At 49.1% G+C, this 11,819-nt stretch overlaps 1 protein-coding gene across 1 annotated transcript; it reads right to left on the bottom strand.

Annotated features, from left to right (window-relative positions):
- Positions 1 to 4,418: 4,418 nt before the first annotated feature.
- On the bottom strand, positions 4,419 to 5,351 carry LOC109774876 (uncharacterized). The gene is made up of 2 exons (XM_020333644.1): positions 4,895 to 5,351; positions 4,419 to 4,483 (listed from the first exon to the last, which is right to left on the bottom strand). Exons 1-2 carry the CDS (start codon positions 5,349 to 5,351, stop codon positions 4,419 to 4,421), a joined length of 522 nt encoding a protein of 173 aa, XP_020189233.1.
- Between the last annotated feature and the right edge of the window lie 6,468 nt (positions 5,352 to 11,819).

Here is an 11,819-nt window from a genome sequence, read left to right as displayed (position 1 = left end):
TCCGGCACCCTGCCGGAGGGGGAACCCATCACCGGTGGCCATCTTCATCATCCCGGCGCTCTCCATGACGAGGAGGGAGTAGTTCACCCTCGGGGCTGAGGGTATGTACCAGTAGCTATGTGTTTGATCTCTCTCTCTCTCGTGTTCTCTCTATGGCACGATCTTGATGTATCGCGAGCTTTGCTATTATAGTTGGATCTTATGATGTTTCTCCCCCTCTACTCTCTTGTGATGAATTGAGTTTTCCTCTTGTAGTTATCTTATCGGATTGAGTCTTTAAGGATTTGAGAACACTTGATGTATGTCTTGCCGTGTTTATCTGTGGTGACAATGGGATATTCGCGTGATCCACTTGATGTATGTTTTGGTGATCAACTTGCGGGTTCCGCCCATGAACCTATGCATAGGGGTTGGCACACGTTTTCGTCTTGACTCTCCGGTAGAAACTTTGGGGCACTCTTTGGAAGTACTTTGTGTTTGTTGAATAGATGAATTTGAGATTGGGTGATGCATATCGTATAATCATGCCCACGGATACTTGAGGTGACAATGGAGTATCTAGGTGACATTAGGATTTTGGTTGATTTGTGTCTTAAGGTGTTATTCTAGTACGAACTCTTGAATAGATTGATCCGAAAGAATAACTTTGAGGTGGTTTCGTACCCTACCATAATCTCTTCGTTTGTTCTCCGCTATTAGTGGCTTTGGAGTGACTCTTTGTTGCATGTTGAGGGATAGTAATATGATCCAATTATGTTATTATTGTTGAGAGAACTTGCACTAGTGAAAGTATGAACCTTAGGCCTTGTTTCCTAGCATTGCAATACCGTTTACGCTCACTTTTATCATTAGTTACCTTGCTGTTTTTATATTTTCAGATTACAAAAACCTATATCTACCATCCATATTGCACTTGTATCACCATCTCTTCGCCGAACTAGTGCACCTATACAATTTACCATTGTATTGGGTGTGTTGGGGACACAAGAGACTCTTTGTTATTTGGTTGCAGGGTTGTTTGAGAGAGACCATCTTCATCCTACGCCTCCCACGGATTGATAAACCTTAGGTCATCCACTTGAGGGAAATTTGCTACTGTCCTACAAACCTATGCACTTGCAGGCCCAACAACGTCTACAAGAAGAAGGTTGTGTAGTAGACATCAGCGTCGAGTGTTTCTTTGAACTAGTGGGGGCATGCAGAGTGCACCCACTGGGTAAAGTCCCCGAGGCCACCGTCGAATTTTTGATTCGGCGGGGGTCTTTGAACAGAATGTCTCTAGACAGTTCTTCCACTCAGTCTGGGCGGACCATGTCGAGTGGAATCTGGACCAGTGGGGGCACGCTGAGTGCACCCACTGGGTGTAGTCCCCGAGACCGTAGTCGACTGCGGGCAGTCGGCTGTGGTATGAGAATAACGGTTGTTGTATTTTTCCTTCGACTGGACGGACCAAGTCGATTGAAATGCCAAATCAGTGGGGGCACGCTAAGTGCACCCACTGGGTGTTGTCCCCGAGACTACTGTTGAATGTATGATTCGGCAGTAGTCTTAGAACTCTTTTTGTCGTAACAAGTTGAACTTGTACTTTATCGCTTGGAAGCAACCAATTCTTGTTTCTGTCGACTGACTGCAGATATCTTGTGAGCTCGGGGCTCGATTTACTGACTTGGAGAAGAAACAGATCCAACTCAACCTTGACTTGGAGTTAGCCAAGAAAAACTTGCAGAAGGCTCAAGATGAAGCAGCTGCTATGGGAGGTAACTAATTGTCGACCACGTGCTTTGTCAGCTTTACTTTTCGCTTCTTGAACCGAGTGACTTCACTCGAACAGATGTGCTTAGTGAAAACAAACAACTCCAAGCCCGTCTGAAGAATGTTATTTCTTTAGAGAAAATGAAGCATGCGCTGGAGCAGAAGGATCTTGACCTTGCCGTAGCCCAGAAGACGGCGCGGGAAAAAACTGAATTTGCCGACAAGAAGCTGGCTTCGGTCGGCAAATTAGAGGACGAAAACGCCAAACTGAAGAGGGCCATCAGCGAAGCCAACAAGGAAGTCGTGCAGCTGAAGAAGGACAAGGTGACTCTGACCGGCAAAGTTGGAGATCTCACTCGGAAGAGGGACGAGCTGGAGGTTTATCTGGGAGGGCTCGCCAAGAAGCTGTTCCTTATGCTTGAAGGTACTTTTCCTTGTCCGACTGATTTGCTGTTGTCGACTCATCCTACGGCTGTCGACTCATTATTTCTCTGTGTGCGCAGAATTCTCCCAAAACTTTGAGGAAGAGACTGGGAGGATTGAGACGAGTTTGGACCCCATCAACTCCCCTGTCAAGGATGAAGCTGCCATGAATGTGCTCCGACTGGAATCTCGTCTTGGCAATGCCATGGACTACATTGCCCGCCTAAAGGTGGCGGTGTCATGGATCGACACGACGCTCTGGCCAAGGGTGACATTTCAGAATGACCTCAAGTCTCTGATGACTCGACTTAACGAGATACTCGGTCGAGTGCAGGAATGGAGGAAATCATCCGCCCGATGCGGTGCTGATGTAGCCCTGTCTCTGGTTTGCGTCCACTGCAAAGAGGTCAAGGAAGAGAAGCTTGCAACACTCAAGGTCACCAATACTAAGAAGCTCGACTTTCAGTCCTTCATGGAGACCTTCATCGAAGCCGCTATTCGTATTGCAGACGGAATCGACCTGGACGAGTTCATCGAGCCTGCCAGCCCTCCTCCGACGGAGTGAACAAACTTTATGCCCTGATTAAATTTGCCTCGGAATGCCGAGTGATTTTGTAACTGTTAAACTCCTTCAGGCCTGATGCCCGAGCACTCTTAACTGTGGTTCAGTACCTTGTGGGATTTATCCGGACTTTATTTTGTAACTGTTGTCTTTGCTTTCGCTGCCTTTGAATCTCTTGACTCCGAGTGGAACTTGTTTCTTCACTCGAAACAGACTTTTATATTTGTGACGTAGCTCTGAGGAGAGGGTCGCAAATGACCTGCACCTCGTCGTCTTTGTGGATCGGGACGGAGTGTACGTTGTACTTATGGCGCAGATCTGAGGAGAGGATCGCAGACAACCTGCACCTCATCGTCCTTGCAGATCGGGATGGAGCATGTGGCCAAGTCCCTGGGTGAGAGGATTGCTCTTCACTCGGAGATTTTTAAACTTAGGCGAGTACGGAACTTCAGCTAAGCCCCCGAGTGAGAGGGTTGCTCTTCACTCGGTGCGATTTTTTAAACTTAGGCGAGGACGAAACTGCAGCTAAGCCCCCGAGTGAGAGGGTTGCTCTTCACTCGGTAGGATTTTTTAAACTTAGGCGAGTACAGAACTGCAGCTAAGCCCCCGAGTGAGAGAGTTGCTCTTCACTCGGTAGGATTTTTTAAACTTAGGCGAGTATGGAACTGCAGCTAAGCCTCCAAGTGAGAGGGTTGCTCTTCACTCGGTAGGATTGTTTACACTTAGGTGAGTACGAAACTACAGCTAAGCCCCCGAGTGAGAGGGTTGCTCCTCACTCGGTAGGATTTTTTAAACTTAGGCGGGTACGGAACTGCAGCTAAGCCCCCGAGTGAGAGGGTTGCTCTTCACTCGGTAGGATTTTTTTAAACGTAGGCGAATCGGGTTCGCGGCTAAGCCTTCGAGTGAGAGGATTGCTCTTCAGTCGGTGTTTGTTTGTGAAACTTAGGCGAATCGGGTTCGCAGCTAAGCCACCCACTGGGGGATTTTGAACATATGCAAACGTAACAACAATCATTTATGAGACTGTAAAACTTCGTGTTTGATAAACAAACTGGAAGGTACTTATTATTACATCTCAACAGACTGAATGTTTAAGTATGAAAATGGCGGAGCAGCTCCGCATTCCAAGTGCGTGGCTCGTCTTTCTTGTGTTCCACGTTGTACAGGTGATATGCTCTGTTGTGGAGCACCTTGGTGATGATGAAGGGGCCTTCCCAAGCGGGAGCAAGCTTGTGAGGCCGTTGCTGGTCCACTCGGAGCACAAGGTCACCTTCCTGAAATGCTCGACCTCTCACGTTTCTGGCATGGAATCGACGGAGGTCTTGCTGATAAATGGTCGATCGGATCAAAGCCATCTCTCTTTCTTCTTCCAGAAGATCAACAGCATCTTGTCGAGCTTGTTATGCTTCGGCTTCTGAGAAGAGTTCTACTCGGGGTGCGTTGTGAAGCAAATCACTCGGCAGCACGGCCTCAGCCCCATAGACCATGAAGAAGGGAGTCCGACCGGTCGACCGATTTGGTGTTGTTCTCAACCCCCAAAGGACTGATGGTAACTCGTCTACCCAAGCGCCTGCCGCATGCTTGAGGTCACGCATCAATCGAGGTTTCAGCCCTTGGAGGATCAAACCATTTGCTCTCTCTGCCTGCCCATTCGACTGCGGGTGCGCGACAGACGCGTAGTCTACCCGAGTTCCTTGGGAAGCGCATAATGCTCTGAACTTGTCAGAATCAAAGTGGAGCCATTATCTGTGATAATACTATGAGGGACTCCATATCTGAATATTAGCTCTTTGATGAAACTGATGGCAGTGCTTGAATCGAGATTCTTGATAGGCTTGGCTTCGATCCATTTAGTGAACTTGTCGACTGCTACAAGCAAATGAGTGAAACCACTTCTGTCGGTCCTCAGGGGTCCAACCATATCCAATCCCCAAATAGCAAATGCCTAGACGAGTGGAATGGTCTTCAAGGCTGATGCAGGCTTGTGGGACATGTTGGAGTATAACTGACAGCCTTCACACTTGTCGACTATATCTTTTGCCATCTCATTTGCTCATGGCCAATAAAATCCCGCTCGGTATGCTTTGGCCACGATGGTCCGAGAGGACGCATGGTGACCACAGGTCCCCGAGTGGATGTCATTGAGGATCATTCGACCTTCTTCTGGCGTGATGCATCGCTGGGCGACTCCAGTAACACTCTCTCTGTAAAGCTGTCCACCTATCACGATGAAGGCTTTGGATCGACGGACAATCTGACGAGCCTCATCTTCATCGTCTGAAAGTTCTTTCCTAAGCAGATATGCAATATATGGCACCGTCCAATCGGGGATGACGACCAAAACCTCCATGATCAGGTCGACCACGGCTGGGATTTCAACCTCAGTCGGATCAGTGGGACTTTTCGGTTGTGGGGGCTCTTCTGTGAAAGGATCCTCTTGAACTGACGGGGTGTGAAGATGCTCCAAGAACACATTGCTGGGAACGGGCTCCCGCTTGGAATCTATCTTTGCCAAGTCATCAGCTGCATGATTCTTCAGTTGGGGTATGTGGTGGAGCTCTAACCCTTCAAACTTCTTTTCCAACTTTCTCATTGCATTGCAATAGCCAGTCATAGCCGGGCTCCTGATGTCCCACTCCTTCATCACTTGATTGACCACTAAATCTGAGTCGCCGTAAGCCATTAGGCGGCGGACGCCGAGTGAAATGGCCACATGCAACCCATACAGAAGTGCCTCATATTCAGCTTCATTGGTGGAGGAATCAAAGTGAATCTGGAGAACATAACTGAGTTTGTCGCCTCGCGGGGATACCAGGACTACCCCAGCACCAGAACCATTCAGCATCTTGGATCCATCAAAGAACATAGTCCAATGTTCCGACTGAATCTGAGTCGGTTGTTGCTGCTCAACCCACTCGGCGAGGAAATCTGCTATTGCTTGGGACTTGATTGCTTTCTTGGCCTCAAACTTGATATCCAATGGAAGGAGTTCAATCGCCCACTTTGCCACTCGACCAGTTGGATCCCTGTTGTTCAGAATTTCTGACAATGGAGCGTCACTGACGACTGTAACTGAGTGATCTGAGAAGTAATTTGCAACCTTCTTCGTGGTCAAGTAAATTCCATAAACAAGTTTCTGATAATGCGGATATCTCTGCTTGGATGGAGTCAAGACTTCAGAAATATAATACACTGGGTGCTGAACTTTGTAGGCTTTGCTTTCTTCTTCCCGCTCAACCATGAGCAGTGTACTGACAACTTGTCCTGTGGCTGCAATATAAAGCAGTAAAGGATCTTTGTTGATTGGGGCAGCGAGCACCGGCTGGGTGGAAAGCAGGGCTTTGAGTTCTGCAAACGCTGCGTCAGCTTCAGGAGTCCACTCGAACTTGTCAGATTTCTTCATCAGTCGGTAAAGAGGAAATGCCTTTTCACCGAGACGAGAGATGAATCGACTCAAAGCGGCCAAACAACTAGTAAGCTTCTGAACGTCATGCACACGCACATGGCGTTTCATTCGGAGGATTGCACCAACTTTCTCTGGGTTTGCATCGATCCCTTGTTCAAAAATGAGGAAACCAAGTAACTTTCCACCTGGGACTCCGAATGTGCACTTCGACGGATTAAGCTTGATATCATATCTCCTTAGGTTGGCAAAGGTTTCAGCAAGGTCAGTCAGTAGGTCAGAACCTTTTCGTGACTTGACCACGATGTCATCCATGTATGCTTCCACATTCCGACTGATTTGAGTGAGCAGGCACTTCTGTATCATGCACATGAATGTGGCGCCAGCATTCTTGTGTCCAAAAGGCATGTAACATAGCAAAAACACCCGAATGGGGTGATGAAAGCTGTTTTTATTTCGTCGGGTCCATACAGTCGGATATGATGGTACCCGGAATAAGCGTCCAAAAAGGACAAATGCTCGCATCCCGCAGTCGAGTCGATGATTTGATCGATGCGGGGTAGAGGGAAATGATCTTTCGGGCAGGCCTGATTGATATGCTTGAAGTCGATGCACATACCAAGTGAATCATCTTTCTTGGGAACCATGACAACATTGGCGAGCCACTTGGAGTGGTATATCTCTCGGATGAACTCTGCTACCAGAAGCCGAGCCACCTCCTCGCCAATTACCTTCCTTTTCTCCACGGCGGACCATCGGAGATGCTCTTTGACAGGTCTTGCTTTTGGGTCGACTCCCAAACGGTGCTCAGCTAGTCCCCTGGGTACACCTGGCATGTCAGAAGGCTTCCATGCGAAGATGTCCCAGTTCTCACGAAGGAACTGGATGAGCGCTTCTTCCTATTTGCTGTCGAGTGTTGTTGAAATATGAGTCGGAGCAACATTGGGATCGGTCGGGTGAATGTGAACTGGCTTTGTTTCACCGGACGACTGAAATGCAGACTCTGAAGCAGGCTTCTTAGAACGCAGCAAACCAGTCGGATCTGTACTTTTCTGATATTCTTGCATTTCCACCGTTGCCATTTGTTCATCGGCAATCTTTGAGCCCTTCCGGAGGCACTCTTCTGCTCTTTGCCGATTTCCAGTGACTGTGATAACGCCCCTGGGACGAGGCATCTTCAGCTTGAGGTACACATAACATGGTCTAGCCATGAAACGGGCATATGCGGGTCTACCCAGAAAAGCATGATAGGCACTGTGAAAATCCACAACTTCAAATGTCAACTTTTCCTTACGGTAATTCGTCGAATCACCGAAAACCACATCAATAGTGATCTAACCGAGTGAGTCAGCTTTCTTCCCAGGGATGACCCCGTGGAATCGCATATTGCTTTCATTGAGTTTGGACATCGGAATGCCCATCTCTTGGAGAGTCTCAGCATACAAAATATTCAAGCCACTGCCACCATCCATCAACACTTTGGTCAGTCGGGTGCCCCCAATGACTGGGTCGACCACCAACGCTTGCCTCCCGGGGTGGCTACGTGTGCTGGGTGATCGGACTAGTCGAATGTGATAGGAGTCTTTGACCACTTCAAATATGTGGGTGTTGCCGGAGCAACCGCGTTCACTTCTCTGTTGATAACTTTCAGTCGACTTTTGCTCTCAACATCAGCAAAAATCACTAAAGTGGCATTGACCTGAGGGTAACCATCGTCCTCTTCTTTGTCCTCGTCCTTATCAGACTCTTTCCCTTTCTAACTGGGTTGTTTCTCTCGGAACTGCTGGATAAGGAGCCGACACTGTCGAGTGGTATGCTTGGGGTAAATTAGATTACCCTCTTCATCCTTCTTGGTGTGTACATGACACGGCTAATCTAGCACATCATTTCCAGCTTGATCTTTCACCTTCTTGGGGATCCAGGGCCCCTTACGCTTTCCCTTGAACTTTCCTTGGGTCACTACTGCGGCCTCACCAGGACCTACAGGTTCGGTTGTGCGCTTTTTCGACTGGAATTACCTCCTCCGATGTCCTGGGCGACTGGTTTGCTCTTGCCACTGCGGAGTCGGTCTTCTTCTTCGCCGTTGGCGTACCGAGTGGCTATTTCCATCATTCGGGTCAGGGTCATATCTCATGTCCGACCGAATTTCAGGTTTAGCTCTCTGTACCGAACACCCGCCTTGAAGGCGCAAACTGCTTGTTGCTGAGACCCATTTTCCACTGTGTGATGCAAAGTGGTCCACCTTTGGATGTAATCCCTCAAGGTTTCATTCGGCTTCTGTACACAATGCTGCAACCCAGCCAGCCCTGTGGGCCGTTTGCAAGTGCCTTCAAATGTTCTGACAAACACTCAGGCCAACTCTTCCCAACTGTATATACTACCAGGGGTCAACTGATTCAACCAAGCTCTGGTTGAACCTTCCAACATCAAGGGGAGATGCTTCATGGCTACATCTTCATTACCGCCGCCAATCTGCACAGCTACTCGGTAATCTTCTAGCCAAGTGTCAGGCTTCGACTCACTGGTGAACTTGCTCAGTCCCGTTTCCAACCTGAAGTTGGGTGGAATCTCAGCAGGTCTGATGGCTCTGCTGAAACATTCAGGTCCAGAGACATGAACTCTACTGCCAGTCGGACGATCTCTGTCGAGTCCTTCTCTGTGTGCTCTGTTCCTGTCGACCAGACCTTGAACGAGGATTGACCTCGCATCAAACCCTGGCTCTCTTGGGTCGACTGGGACCCTCCGCTCATCGTTGTACGGGCGCCTCTCATCATATTGTCGGTGCACATATGATCCGCCCCTCGGAGGGGGCGTAGGCACTCGACGACGGTCATCATGGCCAAGTCGATGATCATACTGTTCGTGGTTCCGACCCAAGTACTGCTCTTGGCGATGCCCACGTACCTCATGCCACGGAGGCGATCTTGGGCTGTGAGCCGATTGGACTGTGTCGGCCACCACAGATCTGCTATGGATCCTGTTGCAAGATTGAGAAACGGCCGTGTTTTGCTCTCCTGCCGCCCGGAGCAGCACCCGGATCTGCATCAAACCTCTTCCAGCCTCTAATTGGGATGGCTGAATTGACTCTGCTATACGGGCTATAGCTGTGAGATTCTGGATCGGCGTGCGGTATGCCTGAGGTTCAGGCGGGAACAACTACCGCTATCGTCGACTGGATTCAGGAATCTGACGTCGAGCGCGCTCGTCGAGTGAGTGCTGAAGGTTCTCCAGCCGCACGCGCTCAGCCAAAGTGGCGAGGCGCGGAGCCTCCAAGACCCGAGCCTCGGAGGTCTCCCCGACGATGGGAGTGTGGAGGGCCTCCTCGATGCGACGGTGCAGCTCCTCCCTCTGCTGTGAAGTGAGGGCTTCAGGATGATATTCCTCGTGAACGTGCAATGGGTCGCCGCTGTCATCACCGCCGCCGCTGCGACACATACCAGGCGGGCTGCACGGTGTGTCGACCATCAGGACCTCTGCTGCAGGGTCGCTGTTGTCGCACTCGGATAGGGTCTCGATGGAGCCAGTCGAACATGCTGTAGAGATATTCGTTGGGTTCGATTGCCGCGATTTGAGGGGTGGCCGACTGACGGGCCACCGCATGCTTTACCCACCGCTGAAGCCGCGACCGACCGGATCGCTTGCGACGGCAAGCAGCGGGGAGCGAAGATGTTGCAGGAGCCAACCGATACTGGGTCGACGGCTGTCGCAGTAGGAAGCTACGAACACATGCGCGAAAGTGCGTCGCCCTGCGGACAGGGAGCGTCTCGGCGTCGAGGGGGGCCTCCTGGAGCCAGGCGGAGTCGTCGGCGATGAAGACGAGCGCGCCGGGACGGATCTCGCAGCCCTCAGCCAAACTGCCACCAGAAACCATGATGATGGGAATCGGAAAAATCTCAACCTCACCAGAAAGTCGCTAAGACACCTGCCCCATAGTGGGCGCCAACTGTCGTGGTTCTAAGTCTGACAGTAGAATAGGGGGTACGTAGGAGGAGGCAAGATCCTAGCTACGATGAGGTTGTGCATGCAAGATTTACGAGTTTAGGGCCTTCTCAGAAGAGGTAAAAGCCCTACGTCTCGGTGCCCAGAGGTGGTCGACTGGATTATGCGTGAAGTTACAGGGGGTCCGAACCCTTGTGCCAGTGGAGGGGGTGGCTTATATAGAGTGCGCCAGGACCCAGCCAGCCCACGTTACAAGGGGTTCAATGTACATTAAGGTGAGACGTTACTGGTGACGCCAATAATAAAGACATATAAATGATCATTAAGACTACGGAGTGAACGCCTGACCGTTGCCATCCAGAGTGACTTTAGACCTTCTGTACTCTGAGTGATTTATGGTGTGGTCGAATGACTATCTCCTGGTCGAATGGAATTGGGTTATCCGAGTGGAATTGTTAGTCAAGTGGGTTGCACTCTAAGGTGATTTCAGTCGGTAGATGCTGCTGTACTTTGAATGCCTTTGACTTTAAGGTAGTGTCCTTGGGAAGCGTGTCTAGGTCAGGCCTATTACCCTACCCTAGGTACATGTCATCGTCGGTCGTCCCCTCCCATCTTCTCCGCTCTTAGCAACAATGTTGCCTATAGGCTGAACATGGTGGCGGAGCAAAACGTCCCATCATAGAACGGTGGCAGAGCAGAACGTCCCATCATAGACGTCCCACAACCATGGGGCGAACTTTCCTCGCAACAATGGTGGATTTGGGGGGCGACAACAGCCCTGGAAGGGGATCCAACACGTCCCGCAGCGCCAATGACGGCCACGGGGGAGCCAGGCCCCTCGTATGGGTGAAGAAGGAGGTGGGTGTCGTCCAAGTTGGCCCAGTCACCCTCTTGTCCGCGTGAATGATGTCGTCCCCATCGCGGCCCAGCCGGAGTGAGGAGGGCAGGGGTTGATGACCCACAAGTGTAGGGACCGCAATAGTCTTCAAGGGAAGTAATTCAACCCAAATTTATTGATTTGACACAAGAGGAGCCAAAGAATATTTATAAGCCTTAGCAGTTGAGTTGTAAATTCAACCACACCTAGATAGATAACTTTCTTGCAACAATTTATTAGTAGCACAGTAATATGATAGCGGTAGTGATATATACATAATAACAGTAATAGTAGCAAGAACAGTATTGCTGAATAGTAGTAGAGTACAACAGTAGTAACTGTAGTGAGAGCAACAGTAATGAAAAGCGTAGGCATGGAAGTAGATAGTGGGTTTCGTTCAAATGAGATTCATTATGTAACAAACATAACATAGAGAAATGGCAAACTAGCTCCAATTCATCAATCATATGTAGGCATGCATTCCATAAATAGTTGTGCATGCTTGCGATAAGAATTTGCAGAAGATCTTTTTTAAGGAAATATGCCCTAGAGGCAATAATAAAGTTGTTATTTTATATTTCCTTACTCATGATAAAGGTTTATTATTCATGCTAGAATTATATTGATCGAAAACTTAAATACATGTGTGAATACATAAACAAATATTGTCTCCCTAGTAAGCATCTACTAGACTAGCTCGTTGATCAAAGATGGTTAAGGTTTCCTAACCATAGACATGTGTTGTCATATGATAAAGGGATCACATCATTAGGAGAATGATGTGATGGACAAGACCCATCCATTAGCTTAGCATATTGATCGTTCAGTTTATTGCTATAGCTTTTGTCATGTCAAACACATAT

This window comes from Aegilops tauschii, chromosome 5 (genome assembly GCF_002575655.3).
Source record: "Aegilops tauschii subsp. strangulata cultivar AL8/78 chromosome 5, Aet v6.0, whole genome shotgun sequence".
NCBI lineage: Eukaryota > Viridiplantae > Streptophyta > Magnoliopsida > Poales > Poaceae > Aegilops > Aegilops tauschii.
The sequence above is the reverse complement of the archived record's forward strand: the minus strand, read 5'-3'. Positions and strand labels throughout refer to the sequence as shown.